This window comes from Lepidochelys kempii, chromosome 6, assembly GCF_965140265.1.
Source record: "Lepidochelys kempii isolate rLepKem1 chromosome 6, rLepKem1.hap2, whole genome shotgun sequence".
NCBI lineage: Eukaryota > Metazoa > Chordata > Testudines > Cheloniidae > Lepidochelys > Lepidochelys kempii.
This window is the reverse complement of record NC_133261.1, coordinates 49,512,698-49,538,079: the sequence shown is the minus strand read 5'-3', so window position 1 is coordinate 49,538,079 and position 25,382 is coordinate 49,512,698. Positions and strand designations below refer to the sequence as shown.

The 25,382-nt window shown below is 39.2% G+C and overlaps 1 protein-coding gene across 1 annotated transcript in view; it reads left to right on the top strand.

The window, feature by feature from the left end:
* Positions 1-9,763: 9,763 nt before the first annotated feature.
* Positions 9,764-25,382, top strand: part of ZDHHC13 (zDHHC palmitoyltransferase 13) — a 25,380-nt gene continuing 9,761 nt past the window's right edge. Inside the window, exons 1-11 of the mRNA XM_073347857.1 lie at positions 9,764-9,873; positions 11,498-11,634; positions 12,098-12,220; positions 13,572-13,649; positions 15,062-15,206; positions 16,721-16,785; positions 18,514-18,676; positions 19,618-19,743; positions 20,858-20,991; positions 21,859-21,959; positions 24,852-24,979. Coding sequence (XP_073203958.1) covers positions 9,841-9,873; positions 11,498-11,634; positions 12,098-12,220; positions 13,572-13,649; positions 15,062-15,206; positions 16,721-16,785; positions 18,514-18,676; positions 19,618-19,743; positions 20,858-20,991; positions 21,859-21,959; positions 24,852-24,979 — 1,233 coding nt within the window. The 5' untranslated portion in view covers positions 9,764-9,840. The remainder of the gene's footprint in view (positions 9,874-11,497; positions 11,635-12,097; positions 12,221-13,571; positions 13,650-15,061; positions 15,207-16,720; positions 16,786-18,513; positions 18,677-19,617; positions 19,744-20,857; positions 20,992-21,858; positions 21,960-24,851; positions 24,980-25,382) is intronic.

Here is a 25,382-nt window from a genome sequence, read left to right as displayed (position 1 = left end):
ACTTGTGGCACCTTAGAGACTAACCAATTTATTTGAGCATGAGCTTTCGTGACCTACAGCTCACTTCATCGGATGCATACCGTGGAAACTGCAGAAGACATTATATACACACAGAGACCATGAAACAATACCTCCTCCCACCCCACTGTTTCATTCAGGAGGTTCTGGCCAACTCCCCTGGACAAGCCAGTTGGCAATATGCCTACCTTTCCACAGCACATTAGCTGAGCTATTTAATAACTGTGCCCTGCCCTGCTTGTCTAGAGTCCATGAATAAACACCTGTTTTTGTACTATGAGTTGTTTCAGCAGCAAGCTCCATCTACTAACACCTGACAAGATCATGAGGAATAATTTGTTTTTCATGCTGTCCTAATATAAGGAAAAGGAAACTGGGGAGAGCAAACATTCTGAGACCACATTTGCATAGTATTTCAGGAATCAGTAGACTTACCTTGGATGAATGAACGTCTTTAAATTAAACATTTTTCTCAGTGCTTGTTTCTTTGTTGTAGTCTTCTTTAAGACAGTTGGAAAATCTGGCTGTAGATCATATGTACAGGCAATCTGTACTGGGTAGTTCTCTTAAGTAGCTGGTAGTACAGTGGTTATAATGGGAGACAGAGTTAGGATTCTTGGTTTATATTATTTGAATTTTTCCCACTGACTCACTTATGATCTGGAGATAGTCATCTAATGTATCTGTACCTCAGTTTCCTCCAGCTGCACATTACCTATCACAAAGATGTTGTAAGCAGAGATGGGCAAAGAATGTAAAGAAAGTATTTAAACGTTCTTTAGTCTAGAACCCACGAGTCACTCTGAGAATGGATGTACAACCCCTTTCATTTGCTTTCATGAACATTCATGCAATCCAAATTTTATTTTCACGGGAAAAAAGATCATCAATCCTTAAACTAATATGTTTTGACATTGGTAATGTTCCATCAGCTAACTCGAAAGCTCCTTGAGAAACGCAGAGTTGCAAAGATGTTTTGGGCAAAGGAGCTGGAAGGACAAAAGTTTATCCAAATAAAATGAGCTCTAGCAGTACATTTTGAGCTCCTCAGGGAAAGACACATTATAAGTGTAAAGTATTATACATATCATGCCCCATAAAGCAGACATTAAAGCCATTATAGGAAAATGGAAAGCACATTATACAGTGTGTCACTATAGTTAAATACTTTTTATTACTTTTTAAATTATAATTTTCAAGTGATTTAATGTTTTTTTCTACACTTTCTACTTCTCATTTACTCAGTGAAGTGTATGCAAAATGCTACCTCAAAGCTGCCTAAGACCTGAATATGTGCCTTACCTTTTTCTAATCAAAATGAATAGTCACAGGCATTGGCACTTATACAAAAATTAGGGAGAGGTTTATTTTAGTTTTTAAATGCTATTCTCTTCGGGCTATTTCTCTTGAAGATTTCACTGTGGTTGTGGGCTTCTCATTCTAGGGAGAGTTGAATTCACTCTTGCAAACACTTAAACACTTTGAGTAAATGTACTCACACATGTCATCTGTGGTGAGCTGGAGCCGGTTCGCACCGGTTCACTAGAATCGGTTGTTAAATTTAGAAGCCCTTTTAGAACTGGTTGTCCAGCAAGGGAGAACTGGTTTTAAAAGGGCTTCTAAATTTAACAACTGGCCAAAAGTGGCACCTTAGGTGCCGACTCCTTGGGTGCTCCAGCCCTGGAGCACCCACAGGGAAAATTTGATGGGTGCAGAGCACCCACTGGCAGCTCCCCGCCCCGCCCCACGCCCAGCCCCAGCTCACCTCTGCTCCGCCTCCGTCCCTGAACGTGCCGCTGCAAGTAACCCGGGGGCGGGGGGGGCGCAGCAGGGGAACCGCTCCCCACCCCAGCTCACCTCCGCCTCCTGGGCCTGAGCGCGAAGCCACCGCCTGCTTCTCAGCCCCCTGGCTTCCCGCATGAACAGCTGATTCGCAGGAAGCCAGGGGCGGAGAAGCAGAGAAGGGTGGCACATTCAGGGGAGGAGGCAGCGCAGAGGTGAGGTGAGCTGGGGTTGGGCACGGGGCGGGGAGCTGCCGGTGCGTGCTCTGCACCCACCAAATTTTCCCCATGGGTGCTCCAGCCTTGGAGCACCCACGGAGTCGGTGCCTAAGGCGCCACTTTTGATGTGATTGGTGAGGGGAGCAGCCGCTCCCCCTGCTCCCCCTGTAGCTACGCTCCCCCACCCCTAGGAGCCAGAGGGACCTGCCAGATGCTTCCTGGGAGCTGCCCCAGGTAAGTACTGCCGAGACTCCCCAACTCTCCCCCCAGCAGGTCCCTCTGGCTCTTAGGAGTGGGGTGGGCACCCACTACGGTGGCCCACGAGACTCTCCTGCCCAGTTCTGGGGACAGCCAGGTGACAGGGGAGGGGCGTGGATGGGGCAGGGGTTGGGAGGGCATCAAGGAACACAGGAGGTTGGATGGGCAGGAGTCCCTGGGTGGTGGGGGTGGGCCACGACCCTCTTGTGGGGTGAGGAGGGAACCGGTAGTTAAGATTTTGGCAGCTCATCAATGCATGTCATCCTATTGAAATCATAGCTTAAGTAGTTGCAGGACCAGATCAGTAGCAAACAGTTTCTGAACTGCATTTCCTCACCCAGGTCAATGAGTTCCTTTTGTGAAACTGTCTCTTGGACATGAGATGACTTAGCAAGAGCTTGTTTCACAACAGATGGTTGCAGGGTGTGCATACTGCAAAATACTTCAAAAGTGTTTTGAATTCACACTAAAACATGATCCTTTCATCCAGCTGCATATTGGGATTTAGGCAGGATTAAGAAAAGCATAAGAATAAATGCAAAAAAATATATGGCTATGGGAGACAGGGAGATTATGCTTTTTTTAGGGGTGAGTATCCTTTAAAAATGTATGGTGACATGCAGCAGGAATTACTATACTACTTTACAACCTGCAGTAGAAATAGGTTGCTAGTGATCCAAATGAGCTGTGGACAAACTGTATTAAATAACATAATGTGATTACAAGATAGCAGGGGGTTGTATTTGTAGTATCTAGTATAAAATGTAAGGTTTCAGAGTAACAGCCGTGTTAGTCTGTAGTCGCAAAAAGAAAAGGAGTACTTGTGGCACTTTAGAGACTAACCAATTTATTTGAGCATAAGCTTTCCATGCATCTGATGAAGTGAGCTGTAGCTCATGAAAGCTTATGCTCAAATAAATTTGTTAGTCTCTAAGGTGCCACAAGTACTCCTTTTCTTTTTATAAAATGTAAGATACTCCTGAAACAGTATAATGGTATAACTGGGCATTTATGATTAAATCTAAGGTACTTTGCTATCAGAGGATGAAAGAAAGGGGATGGCAAGAGATGGAGTATCTCTGTGCACATTAAGAGGTTAAGATTGTGTTTCCATGCTAAAATATTATTATTCAGTGATTTAATTCAGTGAATTTAAACTTCAGTGATAACAATTTTCTCTGAGATTAACACTGACAATAACTTCATGACAAGAGAAAATTATATTTTAAATTATGCACATGCAAACTTTATAAATCAGCAGATCCAGACAACTTGCATCCAAGAGTTTTAAAAGAGTTGTTTGAGGAGCTTGCTGTACCGTTAATGCTGATTTTCAATGTCCTCGAACTTTGCGAAAGTTCCAGAAGACAGGAAGAAAGCTAAAATTGTGACAATTTTTAAAAAAGAGTCAATTGGATGACCTGCGTAATTACAGGCCTGTCAGCCTGACATTGATCACAGGTAAGATAATGGAGCGGCTGATATTGGACTCAATTAATAAAGAATTAAAGGAGGACACTGTAATTAAAATACATCTGTAATAAATTGATATCTTTTTTTGATGACATTGCAAGTTTGGTTGATAATGGTAATAGTGTTGATGTAACCTACTTAGACTTCTGTAAGGAATTTGAGTTGGTATTGCACAACATTTTGGTTAAAAAACTAGAATGATACAAAATTTACATGGGACACATTAAATGGATTAATAAGTGACTAACTGATAGGTCTCAAAATGTAATTGTAAATAGAGAATCAGCACTAAGTGGATGTGTTTCCAGTGGGGTCGTGAAGGGATCAGTTCTTTGTCCTACCCTAGTTAACATTTTTATCAATGACCTGGAAGAAAATATAACGTCATCACTGATAAAATTTGCAGATGACACAAAAATTGGGGGCATGGTAAATAATGAAGAGGACAGGTCATTGATTCAGAGTGAGCTGGATTGCTTGGTAAACTGGGTGCAAGCAAACAGGACTGGGGCTCTATCCTGGGTGACTTTGAAAAAGCAGTGTCTTTGAAAAAGGTTTGGGGGTCGGTGGATAATCAGCTGAACAGGAGCTCCCAATATGACACTGTAGCCAAAAGAATTAATGAAATCCTGAGATGAATAAACAGGGGAATCTCAAGTAGGAGAAGAGAGGTTATTTTACTTCTATATTTAGCACTGGTGCAACTACTCCTGCAATACTGTGTCCAGTTCTGGAACCCATAATTCAAAAAGGATGTTCACAAATTGGAAAGGGTTCAAAGAATGATTAACAAATAATAAAACATGTCGTATAGTGCTAGCCTCAAACTAATTAGCTTAACAAAGAGAAGGTTAAGGGGTGACTTGGTTACAGTCTATCAGTATCTGCATGTGGAACATACATTTGATAATGGGCTCTTCAATCTAGCAGAGAAAGGTATAACATGAACCAAAAGACCGGAAATAAGGTGTAAATTTTTGACAGTGAGGATACTTAATCATTGGAACAATTTACAAAGATCATGGTGGACGCCTCATCACTGACAAAAATGGATATTTTTCTCTGAAAGACATACTCTAGGATTTATTTTGGAGAAGTTCTATGGCAGTGGTACCCAAACTTTTCCTGTCACGCTCCCCCTTACCAGTAATGGAATCTGTCCACACTCCCCATTCATTACAGCACAGATGGCTCAGCAGAGGAGCTTGGGCTGAAGGTGAGTTGGTGGCAGAAGCGGGGATGTGGGAGGAGCTGGGGCTAGAGGTGGAGCTGACCTGGGGGCAGAAAGGGAATGACAGCAAAGCTGGTCTGGGGGTGGAGCGGAGCTGCACCTGGGGCTGGAGCTGGGCTAGAGGCAGAGCAGGGCTGGGTGGTGCTCCCTCCTTTCCCCCCAGTGTGGGCTAGCCCACTGCACACCCTACAGTTTGGGGACCACTGCTCTAGGGTCTGTGTTATATAGGAGGTCAGACTAGATCAGTGGTTCTCAAACTTCTTTTCGTGGACCACTTGAAAATTGCTGAGGGTCTTGGCGGACCACTTAATGATCTTTCCAAATGCTGTTTGTACCATTAGCTAACTATTGTAAAGCGCTTTGGATAAAAGTGCTATATAAAAACACCCTTAATAATAATTAACATTTTTTTGTTCTACAAATAAAAGCACACAACTCATATTTTAATATCCATAATCTTACCTTTCTAATGTGATGGATGTGCCCTCTCTCCTCCACAGCAGGAGCCCCTGAGCTGGGGTTTGGAAGGAGGGGGGGTCTTTCCCCCACCACAGTAGTCACAGAGCTGAGGCTGGGAAGGAGGGCTGTCTCTCCCCGGCAGCTGCAGCCCTAGAGCTGGGGAAAGTCACCTCTTTCTCTGGCTGCTGCAGTTCTGCACATCCCAAATTCCCCCCAATCTTCTCACCCCACTGCCGCCTCCCATCTACCACCTATTCCCCCCAAGGCCACGCCTGCGCAGCTCCACTAATTAGGTGGGTGGCCCTTCGTTCTCTCGTGTGCGGCTGCCCAGGTGCGCACCTTAGAGGGAACTATCCATGGACTATCTGAATGGAGCTCGCAAGCCACTGGTGGTCCACGGACCACAGTCTGAGAACCTCAGGACTAGATGATCACAAGGTTCCCCTCTGGACTTGGAATCTATGAATTTATGAAAATGAAAGTTTATTGCCTTCATGAACCAAGACATTTGTTACCCAAATTAAAGACAAGGCCACAAAAAGTCTTGCCAAATCAGTCATCTTCAATGCGAAGGAAAACAAAAATAACATAGATAAATTCAGGGACAAGAAATGTTTTACTTTCTTGTATTCAGTTCTAAATGTGCAATAAAAAGATTACAATGCTGCACAATTCAGCCTTGGCTATTGTCCTAAGGGTTTTATTAAAGTCCATTCTGAGGTTACTTGGCTCACTGACACTGTTAGGTAATGCTTGTTGATCAAACAATCCTAGGGAAATCAGTATGCGCTGTGCTGGCTAAAAATCACCAATGTAAAACTTAGGTTTAAGAGGTAATGTCCAAATGCAGCAGCTGCCTGAAGACAAAATTTGCTAATTTCTTCCTCAGAGAACTCTGCATTAACCTAAACAGGATCAGAATTTGGCCTTAAATGAAAAGCTAGCCTGTAGAAATTGGGAAAAGCCATTTTTGTCCTGATAATATCTTTGAGGTTTCTCATAGATGCTAAAAACTATGAGATACAGATTGGTAAGTAGGATGTAAACATTTTGTTGATTTTAAATGTAAAAATAGCCAACATTGCTATAATAATCCATTGCTGATTCTATCTGTTTTGCAAGGTCATCATGAGATCGAGGATTTGTGCATAGATTTAGATAAAATAACACAGAGAACCCCCCCACTTCCATTTAACTTTCACCCCAACATCCACTGGAACCCAAATCAAACCTTATTTTGAGATTATAAAAATCTAATTTATTTTCTCTTTCACCTTAATTTCTGTACACCTGCATTTGTGGGTGTCCTCTGACACTGAAATACCAGAATACTGTGGAAAAAAAAGGTTGTTTTTGTGGTATTTCTGACATGACCAGAAGCAGGAATTATCACACAAAAGCCTGTTCTCAAGAGCTTCCAATATGATTTTTGTACCCAAGAGTCAGATACTCCAGAGGTGTTCATCCAAACCAAACTTCTGAACCTTTTATTGAGCAGAGTTGCTCCTCATATCTCACAAATATATTATATAGAAGTTATGCAAAAGAAAAGATACGCTATGTGTATTAACTTGTCAACTAGCGTTTGTATTTGCTTTCATTCTGTAGCATCTTGATCACTGGCCAAACAGTTATTTACCTCTTGTAGGCTTACGCTAGCTACACTGACTTCTCTCCATAGAACAGTGGCAAAACAAGTAGCAGCATCCTAGGAATATAATAAGTACCTTACCTTGAGTCATTTACAGTGATCTGCCATCAATGTTGTTTGAACCAGGTTCAAAAACACTTTGTTCTAGACTAATTCCAAATGACTTGTGAAGGAAATAATCTCTATTAGTGTCCAGCAGTAAACAAACTACTGCTTGGTAGTAACCATGGAGTGCAGCAGGAGAACATTAAAGGCCTTGTCAGCTTTTGAAAACATCATTGCTTCCACACACTGTCACTTCCTTTGGCCCTATCATCTGCAAAGAGAAAGGTGGAAGGACCAGATTTTTTAATGCTGATTTAATGTTTTAACCAAGGTGTGGTACTACTTTGGTACCTAGGATTATTATTAACTGAACTTGTTCACAGTCAGCCACCCCCTGCCATTTAATGTTCTCTGAGACCAATAAATGTAGCAGAGAAGTCAGTCTGAATTTGCTCCCTGACACTGACTTCAATGAGAGCAGGATAGGGCCCTGTGTAATATTAATATATACAACAGATATTACATTAGGTAGATAAGACTACTGCCTAAGAAAAGAAAAATGAACTTCCAATCACAACTGGGGGCAGATTAAAATTGGTGACCTAGAGCGCACTCAAACTAAGTGGGATCTGAGGCAGGGGTTTATTTAAAGTGGGAAATTTCCTACCCTGCTTCTAAACACATTCCCTGGTTCTAAACATTACAATAATATCCCAACTCAGGAATGGATTTATTCTCACTTTTACTAATTTTTCTGTGGTTTGCAATGTTGTTTGCTAGATGCATTACAATATGCCATTTAGCTTCATCTGAAAGTCAGATTCAAAAATTTTATCTGGCTTTTCACCTCTAAGAATTTCTCAAATAAATCAGATTAATTCCCCTTACTAACATAATTAGCATATAGAAGAACATTCTAGCAGCAGTGACTGGTGAGTGTGGACCCACAGTAGTGACTTTTACATTTGTGTCTTATGAATAACTTATGACCAACAGGCTGATTGTCATGACACTGACCAGTAAAATATTAGCTATCCATAATACAAATGTAGTTTTTCAAAATCACAAAGACATACTTTAAGAAAAAGAGACTCTGTTAGCCATTCACAGACAGAAATGTCACACTGCATAGCATAAACTGTTGTACAGCCAGACACACATACATCTAAGACATTTCATAGTGGTGATATTCTGATAAGTGTTCAACTTAGACTTTGACATCTTTTTTCATTTCTCTGTTAAAATATTATCAATAGCTTGCGTTGTCATTTTGACCCTACATTTGCCAATATACTATGTGTTTTGTTGAACCCTGTCACTTATATTTCTGATGCTAGTTGGTCTGGTGTTTTCTTCAGTAGAAGGAAAGCCAGGACTCCTGCGTTCTGATCCTAGCGCTGTCACTAACTCACTATGTGATTTTGGGAAAGCGATTGAATTCCCTGTGCCTGTTTCCTCATTTGAAAAATGAGAATAATAAATAGGAAAACTGTGAAGCACAATTAATTATTTATAATGCAATTTCAGATCTTTGGATAAAAGATTATATCAAAGTACAATATGTTAATAATAATGATAAAATTCAGTAAATGCAATTAATTTAAAACATAATGCACATTCACTGAGCCTCCCTTTTCAGGGATTGTCCTGATTTTACACAGGCAATCCTATGAGCTGCAAACATAATCCCAGAATAATTCTGGAGTCATCAAATGACACCACCTTTCAACTTTGAGCTGCTGTGTTGTGATGTACAGATGTGACAGGATCATATTTTGATGCATCTTCATCATGCAACAGCCCTTGTATGCGTGATAACATATGTAATTCCATTGTATTGTCATAGTGTAAAGGAATACTGACCTCACACAATACATTGATGTGGCTTCATCATGGTGTCTTCCTCTGCAGCATGATGCCATTGCCATGCAACTTGAGAACACTGTAGCGTGTTGTGGCATGATGATGTTTCAAAGTAACATAACTTTGTGACAGTTTGTTAAATTTTTTTATATGGATTAGGGCCATAACAACCTTTGGATGGAACTGTTCAACATTCCAATACAATGTGAAGCCTGGATGAAACTTTTCACTGTGCTCTGCATCGTCGTGATGGTGTACCAATACTATGCGTGGGAAATATTTATGTGATGGGGTGATGTTGTAGACGAGACATGATACTTTAATGGGGTGTGCTGACATTGTGAGGCAAGTCATATGTGGCACAACAGACATTCTGCTACGTGGGTGACACCGGAGAACCACATGACAGGGATGACGTGGGGGAGCCACACCTCGGAGAATATACATGGTTGTCCTGGGAACGTGACATGTGGGCACCCCAAGGGTGAGGGGCGACATGAGGATGCCAGGTGTGGGGCTGGGGTTATGTCTGGGTGGGCCCTGAGCTTGCTGTGGGTTTTGACTTGTGGGTGCCACGCATGAGGGGGGTCTGACATCTGGCTTCCACGAACATAGCGGGGCAACCCGGGCCCCATGACCGACCGCACCGCCCGTGCGTGGGGACAGTGACCGCGCTTCAGGCCCCGCCCACACAGGGACAGCTCCCAGCCCCGCCCACCCCAGGGAAACTCCTCCCGTGATTGGCTGCGCCGCGGGACCGGCCGGTAACCAGGAAGCGGGAGCCGGAAGCTGGAGGCGGCCGGGGGCACGGAGAGTCCTGGCCCGTGTCCTGAGCAGCCGGCATGGAGGGCGGCGGCGGCGGGGCCGGCCCTGCGGTGAGGGGCGGGGTCTCCACACTGGCTCGGCTACGGAGAGGAGCCGCTGTGGCGCGAAGGGGTGGCCGGGGATGGAGGAGAGGCCTTGGAGCGGCCTGGGGGTCCGCGGGATGGGCGCGCGGTGCCGCTGGGGAGTGGAGGCCCTTCCCCTCCCCGTTCCCACCCCACCGGGGGCGGGGGAGGTGCTGGCTTGGTTCCCCCCCCCCAGCCCCGAGGCTTTGGTTCCCCTCGGTACGGACAGCGCTGGGGGGCTCATGTCAGCCGTGAGTGAGGGGGCAGGCCGATCTGCTGTCCCTTTCCCGGCCGGAATGAGGGTTCACGAGAGACAGGCACCTGTCTGCCTGTCCCGGTACTGCTTTGTACCCACCTCCTGAATACAGTCACGGCACATCGGCCCTAGCACTATTCTGGATGTGCTGGTGGTCAGTTGGAGAGGAGGTAGCGATGGTGTGTTCCGTGTTGCTCCCCGCCCCTTGCCTTTCTGGAAGCTTTTTTTTGTTTTCCGTCCCAGCCTCTTCCCCTCCCTCCCCCCCCCCCCCCCATTTCACTCAGTAGTTCAGGTAAAAGGCTGAGAGAACCAACAAGTGGCCTCAGTCCTTGCAGGGAAGTTCACAGGAGTTTGGAATGTGTGTGTTATCTTGGAGCAGCGTGAAGATGGATGAGAGTAGGGATGCACCTGGAAACAAAATATTGTACAGCTAATGAAAAATATCATCCTAGCCAATCCCAAAGATGGACAGTTGTAATGAAAAGTATTGTGGGTTAGCAACCCCTTACTCACTGAGGACTGACAAACAGATCATGCTGTGAATAATAACTTTTTCCTTCTTGAAGCAGATTTAACCATATTTTCAAACAACTAAATGTTTACACACCAAAATTAAAGTGATCCAATTTTCAGGGTCCTACAGGTGCTCAGCAGCTGTGGAAATCAGGTCACTGTTATTTAGGTGCCTAAATATGTATTTAACTGCCTAAGTGGAGGCACCTAAGTTTCAAAATCTTAGCCTGTTTGTGCAGGAATATTCTCCAATTATGGAAATACAATCTTCTTTGGAAGAAAAAACAGCAACTGATTTTCACAAAAGGTTTTAGGAAGGGAAATGAATAAATAAATATACTTGTCACTTTCATTAGGAAATGAGTACAATATATTATAATATTTTTATAACTGTGTTTTTGCATGTTTGTTGATTGGTTCTTGTGCATGACAACACAAAGTTATACCCTGTTTGTATAAACTTTGAAACCATTGTTATAGAGTAGCTTTATTATAAACAAATCTCTTTTTTTGCTTAGACATAATCTTGCAAGGTGCTGAGTGCCCTGTAGATTTGAACCCAGAGTACCTGAAACTGTATTCTTTGTGTGGTGCTACTCACTCCAAAATGTTATTGGCTCCATTGAGAGCTTTGGACACCCAAGAAATGCAGAATTAATGTCTTAATTGATGAACATTAGTGATGTCTTTTTAAATTTATTTATGTGTTTATATTGACATAGTGTTCCCCTCACCCCCTGGTGTGTTGGGTGCTTTCTACTTAGATAAGAGACAGACCCTTCCCCAAAGAGTGTTGAATTGAAATAATATTTATTGATAAATATTTTCATTGTTAACCCACAGTGTAAACATCACAGCCATGGCCCCCATCAACCTCAAGCACAGAATTGGCATAGCATCCATAAAGATCAATCAAAAATACAAGCAGCATTTCCACTTGTGGAGGACTACAGTAGCTGTGATATTGTCAAAGCTACACAGTAAGTCAGTTGTGTATTCTATGCTATATTAAATAAGGGAATTTGTGAACATTGTTTAAATTTAAAGCTATTTGTAATATTTATTTCTTAACAGATCAGAATATATGATTCCCCCCCAACCCCGTTAAATAATATCAGAAAATGAACTGTAAAACCATGCTCTACAATGTTTTTTAATCATAAGCAATATAAAAATAGCTGTAGCTAAACCAGATCAGTTTCAGTTGGTGTAAGGTTGTGTGTGTCAACTAATTTAAGGTTCAGTCCAGCACCTACCCTTGCTCAGGAAAGATTTCTACTGAACACAACTGGAAATTTTGCCTGAGTAGGAACTGCTGGATCAGGCCCTTAATGGGAGATTTTTATTATTATTATTTATTATTATTTTTTGAATATGTGAAAACCTTTAAATTAGAAAATACTAAAGAATCACAACTAAAACTGAATATTTTTCTTACCTGAGATATGGCATATTGGAGCGGTGCAAGGAATTGGTGGAAGCAGGATATGATGTCAGACAACCAGACAAAGAAAATGTGACACTTCTTCATTGGGCAGCAATAAACAACAGACTGGATCTTGTAAAGTAAGCTGTAGTGTCTGTGTCCAAATGATCATATAGTTGTAAATAAATAACTTAGGCAGTATATTTTTCTTGTCTTTCATGTTCTCTTCTGTTATATTTCATAACAAGTGAAACCAATAGCATATACTGTTTTAATAATATAAAATACACCTACCTATATCCAGTCTGCATAGGTTATGCCACTGAAATGGTATAGTATTACTATTCACTTTCTTTTAATGTGAATTTGTGAAATACATGAAATCCAGTATGTTTCTGAACACCCAGGTTTCAGGTGCAAAATAAAATTTTAAAATCTTTATTTGAAATGAACATCTCCAAATTTTTATCTGTCAATAGCTATTTCAGATAGGAGTTCTTACTTTCTGGAACTTCTAGGTGCTTCCCTGGAATAGCAGAGAAAGAGGCCAATTGAAACCAATTCTTTCTAAATAGTAAAATAGAGAATTACCGCTCAACTTTCAACACAGATTTCACATCTTGGGGTCCAATGCTGCTGAAGTCCATAGAAATGGAGGGTGCTCAGTGCCTTGCAGGATTTAACCCATGATATGCAATTTTAAATACATATATTTCTATCCTTTTGCTATCTCTAAGGGCTTGGCTACGTGGTGCATAAGGACGTACCAGCGAGGGTGTAAATTCTAGTGCACACCAGCATATTGCGCACTAACTGACCAATGTGAACCCTGTTGATGTGCACTAAAAATTCCCTTCTGCAGTTAACATAGTCCTGTTTGTTTGAATCAGGACTACATCAGTGCACTCTAGGGAACTTTTAGTGCGTACCAGCAGTGTCAACCTGAGCCAGTTAATGCATGACATGCTGGTGTACGTTAGAATGTACACATCTCGGGTCTGCACTAACACGCCATGTAGACAAGCCCTAAAAGATGAAATCCATGCAGACGAACAGCCGTTGACTTCAGTGGGGCTTAGCACAAATGTGGGAGTCCACTCACATGAAGCAGCGTGAAGGACTGAAACCTAAGGATCCAATCCAGCAAATACTTAAGCATTTGCTTGATTTCACTATCAAGAACGCGCAGGGCAGATTTTAATCGGGGGAAGGAGGTCTAGTTAGTGTGGAGCTAATAAATTGCATAGCATACAAATTTCAGTAGTGTAGTGCTTGATGTCATAAGTGCATTGCTAATTACTGTATTTCTTTAAATGCAGCATCTTTTTCCAAACAGCAGTTGTTACAGTAAAAGTATCTGTGTGTTTGCCTGTCCAGTGAAAGTATCATTATTACAACAATAATCATTAATAGGGCAGTCTGTTCTCTAGGTATTAGTTTTTCATGTATCTCTTATTTACTCAACCATTTTATTTTATTGCTGTTACACAGGTTTTATATTTCCAAAGGTGCAGTAGTGGATCAACTAGGTGGAGATTTAAATTCAACTCCACTTCACTGGGCCATTAGGTATGGTACTTATAGATGCCAGTTATACTTCTGTCGATATTAAATAATACAATACGTCTGCTGTTTGTTTATTAGTTAGTATCTTCATCCTGGTTAGTTCTGCATTTCTTTTATTTAGGAACAAAGAGTTTGTAGCTTGTATGTGTATATTAGCACTCAAACCTGTTGTCAGATACCCAGGTTCATACCGTTGTGGAGCTTGAAAAATAAGTTACTATTTAGTTACGTATTTTAATCATGTACATCCATGTTTTGGGCCTATGCTATGGATGGAGCAATACTTAATATTCAGAACTTGTGTCTGAGGTAACAGGCTAACAGGCAAAAAGGATTTTTTAATTCCTATTATCTTAATAATATGACTGAAAATTCCTCTTAAGGAATGCCTGTTAAGACACAGGCCAATGCTTCTGAAAGCAAGTTAGCTGGCCAAGTTATAGCCAAGACCACCCAGGATGCAACATGGCTAACTAATACTGTTTCAAATGTGTTAGCTGGATTTAAGGGAGTAGCCCAGGCTTGAACTTGACCAATTTAGCACGTATTAAAGGCACTGTGCTGTGTCTATACCAGACTTCTAAAAATGTGTGAGTTATTGTTAGCTAAATCAGTTGGGTTTAACATAATATAAGAACGTACCCTTTTTGCCCATCAAGACAGGACTTCAGTAAGCTGGTCAGGAAAGGAAATGGAGTGCTTGTCTACACAGGAAAATTAACTGAAATAGCTCTCTGTGTGGATACTCATTCTGGAATAAGAGTATCTTTTGCTGGTTTAGCTTAATCCATTTTGAAATAAATGTGTCAAAACCGGGAGCTATTCCTGAATAGCTGTTTCACTTTAAATTCATATCCTACCTTAATCTGAAATAACTTTCAAATTATATTAGACTAGCCCTTAGTACAATTTATAGTAGCTCAAACTTGTGGTCAAAAGTTAGATTTCCCATATCCAGAGATATGATTCTGGTTTAAATAACCAAATTGAAATGTTCCATAGATGCGTTAAGTACAAATGAATGAGAATAAAGTATCAATGATTGTGTAAGCAAAAGATATAGACTTATTGGAGTGACTTATACATTGTATTCATATAAAAGGGTTGTTTTAATTCACTTTTATTAACAATATTAATTGAAATGCCAGCATTTTCCACACAGACAGCAAAGTAAATATTCAGCACTGTTCCAAAGGTTAATTTTAATCATTGGTTAAAAATACTTTTAGAACATTGTCTCAATTAAACTTAACAAGTTTCTTTAAAGCTTTCCCTGGGGTTTTCCACGTTATTGGATAGTCAGTCTGTCAGTCTCAAAGATTCTTTTAGTATGAATTTGAATAGAGGTCTTTCATAACTTCTTGTTGTGTCTACATGTTAAAGAGTTCTGAAAAAGATTTTGTATTTCTTTTCAGGCAAGGGCATTTATCTATGGTAATACTGTTGTTAAATTGTGGAGCAGATCCCACTCTTATTGATGGTGAAGGGTACAGCAGCATTCACTTAGCAGTGGTCTTTCAGCATATGCCCATAATAGCTTATCTCATATCAAAAGGCCAGGTATGTTTTAGTTATGCAGCAGATATCCCAAATGTTGTTTCCTGTCTAGTTGTCTTTTGCTAATACATTTTATCGATATTGGTTTTTGTTTTTTAAATGAAAAAAAAACTTTATTGACAAGCAGTTTTTAAGCAAATATTCACTATGCCACAAGTTCAAAGAGATACACAGTAATGCCTTTCCTGCTTTTTTACCTCTTCCTGTCTTTTTAGAAGTAAAAATAAATTAGCAATCCTGTCCAGTATTACGCAAACCTATAGTGCAATATGAATAACTGGCTTTTAAGTGCAATAACTGACCATATATTCCTGAAACACATCCTAGAAGATAGTATTTCATTATTCAGTTAATAACTGGAACTCTGTGTAACAGTCTGTTATTTGAAGCTCACAAAACACATGATCAACCTGACTCTGTATTTTTCGTCATCTCTCAACTCTTTTTAAAACTTCGCCATTAGACACCTGTGGCAAGCTAAATTTAAAGGTAGAAATGAGACAGTGTAATGTGTGTCAGAGAATTTTTTTTGCTGGATAACATTGTGATCAGACCAGCTGTGTCATGCAGGACTGCCTAGAAAACTTTGGTCCCAATCCTGCAAGCCCTTAAATGTGTGTAACTTAGCTCGTGTGAGTAGTCACACTGAAGTTAATATGTTTAATCTTGTGAGTAAAATTAGGCATGTGTATAAGTGCTTGCAGTATTGGACCCTTTGCTTAGATAATATTTTGCAATAAGATTATACAGTTTGATAAACATTTTCTCTCTATTCTAGAGCCCATTGTAGTAAAATAATTGTAACCTGTGGAGTCTAGGTATAGATGGTATATGCCACAAACATGCTTAAGAAGACTCTTCTGCTACCTCAATTGCTATGGGAATCTTCTAGCAATTAAAAAAAATCCCTTTGATTCAATCTACATTATACTTCATTTTTGTACATGAACCTTAATTCTAGCTTTCAAATTGTGAATGTGTAATTCTGGTAGGCCTACCTGTGTGTGAGAAGGGAGAAAATAGCACAGGGAAAGAGATCAGTGAACAAGAGGTAGAAAATTGGTTATTTCCTTATTTGCTATAGCTGACTTCCTTTTGTATACTGATTACTAGTTCACCTCCTTCCCCCCTCCCCCAACCTCTCCTGATAAAAGGGAAAAAATAATCTCTTTTTCCCTTCCAAAATATACTGATGTGGTAAAGCTATTTTAACTTATAGAATTAGATAGGCATAGGCAGAAAACTAGTAAAGAATTTTCTCTTTAATTATTCTTGTTGGAATCTACCTACCTGTACTAAAAGAAACTACATACAAGAATTGAGAGAAAGGAAGAGGAAAGGAATTCCTTCTAAAGTGAGTTCCAGGTTCTCAGCTGGTGTAAATTGGCCTAGCTTTCACTAACTTTAGTAGAATTATGTCAGTTTGCACCAGCTGAGCATCTGGCAGAGTATATTTTATTTTCTGAAATCTACGAATAATTCTATATCTAATAATCTCAATATCTTTTCATACTCAGAGTGTAGACACAACAGATTTCAGCGGACAAACACCTCTTATGCTGTCAGCACAGAAAGTAATTGGGTAAGTAATGGATAACTAAAAAGTTACCAATCCTCTTGCACCAAGATAACTCATAGGCTTTTTAGAATAATGAAATACATCTCTTTTAATCAGAGGCTACAAATGCCAAAAATTTCATCCCAGAACAAATTCTTTCAGCTGATTGGTAGAGCCTTTTAAAAAAAAAAAAAAAAGTGGGGGGCGGGCTTTGAGGTATCATGGAAGTAGTGTGTCCATAAATACAACGTGTGAGCACCTCTATGAATCTGTATTCATTTCTTATTTATGAAGACTCCTACAGTCAGTGGAGCCTTGTCTATGCTAGAAAAAAATTTGTTAAGTCTTTTCTACACTAATGCGACTGCATTAGTACTGGTGGTCTTCAAATGTCAGCACCTATAAACCATCTCCCAGAATCCAGAAAAATAGGTGAAAGTGGGATCACAGTAGGAAAAAGGCAGAGCCCAAGGCTAGTACAAAATCAATTTGATACTCTGGAAAGCTATACATATAGCTCATACTTACCAGCATTCAAACAGTGAGGCATTCCATCCATTTGTCACATACTTGGGAGTAAAACTTGACAGTGGTTTGATATATCAGCCTCCTCTTCAACACCTAAAAATGAAGATCTCTTCCCCTACCTCCTTGATCCGAAAACTCTAGGAAACCTCCTGGGGAGCAGATCCTTCAGTCCTTTCTACATCGTTATTGTCCCTGGTGTTTGCTCCAGCTGAATACCTGTCGAACATGCAGCCACCACAGTCAGGTTGTTGATACTCCTGCTATTAGCTGTTTGAACTATACTCTGACCTCCAGACTGTATGTGCTAGTGCACATAGCTCCACCAGACCTTCCACAAGGTGTGATTACTGTTTGCTCTGCCTGGAGAGCTGTGACACATGAAACCAACTGAATACGTCTCCAGCTGATTGATTGCCCTGTCCTCAGATAGGAAACAATGCACAGTGCCAACTCAAAGGCCTGCTCATATTCAGGGCAGAAATCCCACTCCTGGGGACTGGAAAGATCATCCATGGTGTCACACTCAACACCCCTTTGCTACAGCATCTCACCTGCTTCTGGACAAGAGAATGACTGGCCTTTTTCCATACACAGATGATGCCACCAGGGAGCAGAAAACTATGTCCTTGCAGAGTGGAAGCATTGGTGGGAAATTTACTTACACACTAAATAAATTTGAGAGTCCACTGCTGCATCTGCTTCCTTGTCCACTTGACCGCAGATTCAGGACCAGGCTCAACAAGGCTACTCTCTGGCTTGTCCAGAGTTGCCATACCTGTACACTGGCTTAACTTGGTTTCATCCCCATGCTGTGCTTGTGGGACAGCATTGCAGACAACAACACATGGTGGAGGAATACTCAGCCTGACATCTCAAGGGTGGTTTACAATTTCTAGCCTCCCCTGATACAGAGGTCTTCCTCTGGTTGTGAAATCTGGACATGAAGCTTTGACATTTGCATACGAGAGAAGTACGTGGCGGCGTATTTTGGAGAAATAACTACTGGGAAGTCATGAATTCTAATCCTGATTCTGTTACTGACTAGCTGCATAACCTGGGCAGGTCACTAACAACTGTATCCATCTTTGTTCCCACCCTAAAATGAGGATAGACACATGATGATGTGAAGATTAATTTAGTTTATAAAGTGTTTTAAAAATGTGTTTAATCTAAGTTGTCTTCTGTTTGCTAACTGGTCTGTATATCCTGTTTATTTTCATCTAGACCAGAACCCACCGGATTTCTTTTAAAGTTTAATCCCTCTCTCAGTGCTGTAGACAAAATTCAGAAGAATACTGCATTGCATTGGGCAGTTACAGCAGGAAATGTTAATGCTGTAGAGCTACTTCTGGATGCTAGATCTAATTTGGACATCAAAAATGTCAAGGTACAATTTTTTAAATTCCATTTCATTTTGTGTAGTACAACAATGTGAAACTACTTCAGAAAGCAATCTGAGGGCTCTGTCTAATCCTGTTTCAGGTAATTGGGACCTTGATGTCCGTTATAATGGGAATCTGAATACAGCCATAACAGTTGGCATTCGTATTCAGTTTTTCTAAAATGTAGATGGGGATTTGTTTCTGTGTGGTGCAGAGGTTGAATACACACATTCATGGCTACGTTACTTCAACAAACACCCATGTCCTTTTATCCTAGGCAAGCCACTTTATATTTCTGCCTCATTTTTCTGATCTATAGAATGTGGATAATAATACCTACCTCAGAGGGAAATTGTGAGGAATAGGTACTAAGGCAGAGATTTTCAAAAGTGACTAGTGATTTTTTGAGTGTCCACTCTGAGACCCTTAAAGGGACCTGATTTTCAAAAGTGCTGGACATCTTCCCTCTGAAAACACAAACCCCTTTTAAGATGGCCACACTGCTCTTTTTCACATGCTATCTTGAGCAGAACTAGTGCATGTCTGCCTACCCACACTGGGAAGCATATGATATCTTCTTTCATTTTCATGTGAGAATCCTATAATACCATCCTTATTTATACTTTTTTTTTGTCTTGCCCTTGTGGTTGGGAATGTAAAATTTCTTTTCTTTGACTTTGCTAGAACTTCAGATTATTGCATCTCCTCAGAGACAGTACAATTGATAATTCAGATTTGTTAGCATTGAAAACATTTGCAACCAGAACTACTGTCTACTTGGTTAACTTAATTTTATTGTGGCTCTGCAGTTAACCTGCCGCTGGTAACCTAAATTAGTTTGAAAAATAAACATCCACCAAATAATTCCAGTTTTCTGTTACTTCTCGGTAGTTATTTAAATGTACAACACATTTAGAAAAATAAACTTTAATTTCTATTTTTAAAGGGAGACACACCGCTTGACCTTGCTCACCAAATTCAAAATCGCTTGATTATTCATATGCTAACTCAAGAAGAAAAAATGAGAATCAGAAAAAACTCCAGGTTACTCAGGATGTTAGCGAAATATGAGGTATTTTCTTTCATATTGGAACAAATCATGGACTGCAGCAGTGGACATTTTTACATATATATTAATGTAGATGATTTATGTGATCTAATCTTGCCTCCATTTAAGCCATTGAGAAGAGTACTGGGTTTATGTTCGTCATTTAGGCCTAAATTTTCAAGTGACTTTTGAGGGGGAGGCCCTCAATTTCTAGGAGCCCAATTTAAGTCATCTAGAAGGAGTCAGGATTTTAAGTCGTCTAAAGTTGGGCATCTAGAAATTGAAACTCCTCAAATCCCTATCAGCTTTTGAAAATTTAGGCCTATGTCCTTATTCTTGTATGAATATTGTATAATGGTTCAGCACTCTTCTGTATCTATTTTGGGGTTTTGTTTAGTCATAGTATGTAAATGGTTTTAAAGTAAATCAGACATGCATAGCAAGATCCATGGTAGACTTGGTAGAATCTTAGGCTCATATTCTAGTAAGCTAATTGAGGTAAAACTAATGGAATTGCTTCAGTACCCTTTTAAGATGATGCAAAACCATCTCTCAGTTTTTTTTAAGGTTCAGCAATGGTTTAATTTCTATAGGAAAAAAACACCAGGTTTTAAATGTAGCATTAGAATTTTTTGAGATGTGCAATAGGAAATTAATATTTGTTGAAATTCTAATACCTTTCATTGGGTGTGATGTTAGACCTTTTCTCAACTAATGTGGTTAATAAAGAGCTGGAGGTTTTTATAATTGAAGAATGGTTGCAATTTAATTTGTATTTTGCTATTTATTAGAGAAATAGTACACTTACAGTTCCTATGGCATAATTTTTTAAGAGAAACTTCTGAAACTTAGTAATATTCTATAGAAGTTGAAGCATTTGGTTTAAGAAGTTAAAAATAGTCTGTTCTAACTCTGCTCCAAAAGATTGAGGAAGAGATGGATTAAAGTTGTAGAGAAAAACTTGAATGCAAAATGTATTGAGATTGCTTTCCCGCTTGTTTTGTTTGTCCTCAAGGAATTCTTTCTTTGCCTTTGAACTCCCATTATTTTTTGGATATCGCATTTGCTGTGTCAAGTGCTGTTTTGTACTCTGTGTAATATTTTAGATATAGTGTTGTAACAGTAATCATTTTGATAGTTTTTCCTGCTGTTGCTGTCTTCCTTGACACTGATGTGGGCTATAGGATACATAATGGACTTAAATTCCGATTCTTGGCTTTTGAAAGGAAGTCTGCTTCTCTTCATATTTTTCGGGATAAGTCTGCTTACAAGGTTTGTGCACTTAGCTTTTCTGTGCATGTATTTATATAAGAATTATTTTTATATGTCTCTTATACAGTATTCCCTTCAGAGGGTCTTATAAGTTCATTTTAGCTGTAAGTAAATTAACTGGTTAAAAATAATTATTTCCTACTAAGGTTTTTGTTTTGTTTTGTTTTGTTTTTTTGGTATTGGTTTTAAAGAATCCCATGGTTAAATGTTTATCAAAACAATTACAGAAGGTAACAAAGTTACAAATGCAAAAACTGTTTAATCTCCCAGTAACAGTAAGCCTAAGTGGTAGATAAGAATTGTTCAGACGTCCTGTTCCATTTTAAATGAATTACACACAAAAAAAGAAATTTAAACATAAATATTGAGGTTCTGATCTTGCTACACGCTGATCTTACACTCTAACAGTAATTACAAAAATGTACGTTAGCTTCAACCTCTTTTTCCCCTTGGGGATAAGATCCTGGATTGTGTTTGAGAAATCTTCCTCCCCCCAGCATCACCCCCAAACTCTGATCCACTGCAACACCTTGAAACCAGTGTCTGTTGAAATGATATTGGTACTACCCTTGTGTAGGAATTAGCATAGATGGTACACCTCGAATGTTAGGGTATTCATCAATAAAGAAGCCAATTCTCTTGCCATTGTATTAGATTGGAACACAGTGTTCTTCAGGACATTTCCTTTACAGAGCTGCACTGTAGGTGGCATGCCATAGAAGGCCACAAGCTTTTTGAGCAGTAGTTTATAATTCAGTTTAAATGAAGACTTAAAATGAACATGGGTAAAGCCTTTATAATAACTTTTTAAATATTTGACTGAATTGATATGGCTTAGAAATAGATGTTTTTAATAATGTCTTTCAGGCAATTTGTGGGGCTCAAGAACCTAAAATATTTACCAGCAATTTTCATGCTAAGTTCCATTTTTTGGGTGTCTATGACCTGGTTTGTCTGGTTCCTGCCTGATATCCTTTATACTCAAGGAGTGAAATGCCACATACATTTTGTCCCCAATCCTGCAAATACGTATGCTTTTGCTACTAACATGTAAGTGTACATAGGGTTGGTGTTTTGCTTCCCTTAGGAAGGGATAATGTAATTTTGAACTACTTCTGAAGGCTATCAGAGGACAGAAATTGAGGTTTACATGGTTAGAGAATAATTTCTGAGTATAATATTTAATTTTGGGGTGATAGTTGATAGTATTGAGATTGGGATTTTCAAGCTTCATCCATTATATTCAAATATTCCTTTAAATAGAGTTATTAGTTGAGTAAAAATGTATGAAAAGCTTTTGTTCATTACTTCAAAATTACATTTTGCCGGCATGTTAAAATGTCTTTTGAATAATATTTACCTTTAGTAAGCTTCAGTTTCACTTATTCACTTATTTTTGAGGTGGTTAGAGAGCTACAATAACTTGTTCTGTGTGATTGCTAATAACAAAGAACATATATTTGTTTATAAGATTTGCCTTCTTATCTTTTGGACATTACAGGGCTACCAGGAGATGGAATTCTGGTTTCCTGTGATTAAACTTAAGCAGTGCCATCAGATAACAAGCAGGTTTAAATGTGAAGGCACAAAAGTAGATTTTTAAAAATGTTTTGTCAAATACAAATTAGTGTATGCCATTTTTAAACCCAGTTTTCCTTCCAGGTTAGTTCCTCATGTGGCCACTTACCTTGCTCACCAGGGCTCTGATCAAGCACAGTGTTCAGACACATGCTTAAGTGCTTCTGGATTAGGGCCCCATAAATAAAAAGTAAATTACATCTCCACGTTCTGAAAGGACAGTGATTCAGAACTCTTTTTGCTGCTGCTTTAGGGGTTTTTTTAAATAGAACTTCCAAAGTTTCCTGCCTTCATATACATTCAGGGGTTGAGCTGCATTCTTTGTGTGTGGTACATGGTTTTTCTTTAACATACTTCAGTTCTTATAACAGGCTATGGATTGATAGTATGTGTAAAGCGATGTACAAGTGTTGCACTCACTATCCTGTATTCTGCTTTGTTGTTACACAGAGGGCTTTATCTTTTTAGTTTTGTAAAACATTTCCATTAAAACAGAAGGCCTGTAAGGAGATATTTGTAACTGAAAATAACTTCTGTATTAAACCAGCAATAATATATTCCTATATTAAATAGCATTACATTTTAAATTACTTCATTCCTTAAGTGGCATTTTCTTTTGTACTATTTCTAATGAGATCTCCTTAATATGATTATCAGGATTAATTTCTGTGGTGGGTATATTCCAGCTGAGAATGCATGTATATATTTGTGTCACTTGTAAGTAAGTTATTTGTTGTTACTGCAGTGTGTAAATATGGAATTTGAGTTTCTGATTGTACTTAAAAAACTTAAGTTTAAATGATTTATGTCAGTTCAATCCTGTGTTTCTGGACTTTAAAATTAAAACTTTTAACTGGTCGTACATTAGAAATAGTGAACAAAATTAACACAGAAAGCCCTGACCAGTACTGGAGAAGTGGTGGGCAAGTACGTCCCATTCCTTTTGTTCCCCCATCCTCCTATGTGTGCACATAATTCCTTTCTGGGAGTGCCCACAGATCCATGAGTGTGGTATAAATGTTTTGATTGATAGAGCCAAACTCTTTGGACGTACTTATACATGTTTGCTGAACCTTTCCCATACACTTTACTGAACTCCCAGCCATTATGTTCTGGATTTGCTCCCCCAAATCTACAGAAATGGTTGCAGAGTATTAACAATATCCACAAGGAAGTACAGTACCATATGGGCCCACAAGAGAATGTCCTGCAGTTGCATCATGACTAAACATGATATGACCATAAAATATGATATGGAAGAGATTACATCTTAAAACACAAAATATCAATATTTGTTAGAGTAACATTTTTGGTTTTAGCCATTGAGTTACCTCATTGTATTTGTAATATGCAAGAGAGAACAACTATGAGTTAAAAGTGCACCGTGCAGTACCTAGAAGATATCAGTTTTAACTTGGTGTGATTTGTTTAGGTGCCCTTCTCTGCCCCTCCCCCGAACCGCTGTATAAAAGCTTATAATAGAGGGGTGTAAAAATTCTGTATATAATACACATATATCTTCCTTTATATAAAAGCTTTACACCTGTTAGTGTAACAGTAGTGCAGCAAATCTTTCTCTCTCGCTCTCTCTCACAATACTATACCTAAAACCTGTGTACCTATCTGTATATTTTGTACAGTATATATTTACTTGTAAATATTATTAAATTGGTCAGTCATGGGGTAGAAATAGAAAAAGATCAAATACGAGATCAGATCAGGAGTAGTTCTAGTCCAGGATCTTGAGTTGTAACAGAATGCTGATAGAATTTTCTTTTTCCATCTATAAATTCTTTCCTTTTCAGGGTGATTGGTGGTAGAATTATTGTCAGTTGGCCTGTGACATCCTCCACTAGTGGATGTCGTCTTAGCACATGTTCATTCTTACTGTCATTCCTTATATGCAATATTCCTTACTGGTGGAGAAGGGATGTGATTCACCTTCACGTTCCAGGGTATAGTCAAAGGCAGGAATCTGAACTCTGTAGAGGAGGAAAAGAGAGATCTTTGGTCCTGAATTTGGCTTGTAAGTTCTAACTAGTGATAGTAAATCTCTAGATCTACACTGGAAAAAAACAGTAAAGCCCTTGCTGTGTGAGAGCCTATGGAGTACAAAGAGTGATGTAATACAAAAAGTGGAGTCCATCCTTTTTTGTTATTAGTGAAATACTTATAAAATTACAACGATGCAATGCAAGTTAATTTTAAAGTATAATAATTGTTTGTAAGAACAAAATGTTGTTGATAAATTTATGTAAAACAATATTCCTTAACCTGAATGCTACATTTAGCAGACACAATTTTCCAGATCCCCTTCATCCTCAGTGTGGTGGGTCTTCTCTACTATTTCTACAAAACATGGAGAACTGATCCTGGATACATTAAGATTTCCGAAGAAGAAAGAAGAAAGGTATTTTATCTCCATAAAACAACTTAAAATATACCACAGTATAATCTGTGTTCATTTGTTTTTTTTTCTGTGATTTTATACTTAAACAGTGAACAGTAATATTTCCTTTAGTCTTCAGAGATTTATTTTAACACTTAGTACCATAAGTGGCAGCTAATACTTATCTATTTTTATATATTATAAATTATTTCTCTTATCACTGCTTTCTTAAAAAAATAACTTCCTCTCTGCGTCATCTCACATACATGTAATTATCTGTTGAAGTTTGAGATGCAGCTGAATTCTACACTGGTTTCACCCCATAAAATGCCATTGGTGTTGTCTGTAGTATAAATTTAATAGAGAACTTGGCCCACAAACTGTGACTGTCTCATGTGGTTTCCATATGTTTATAGTGCATTAT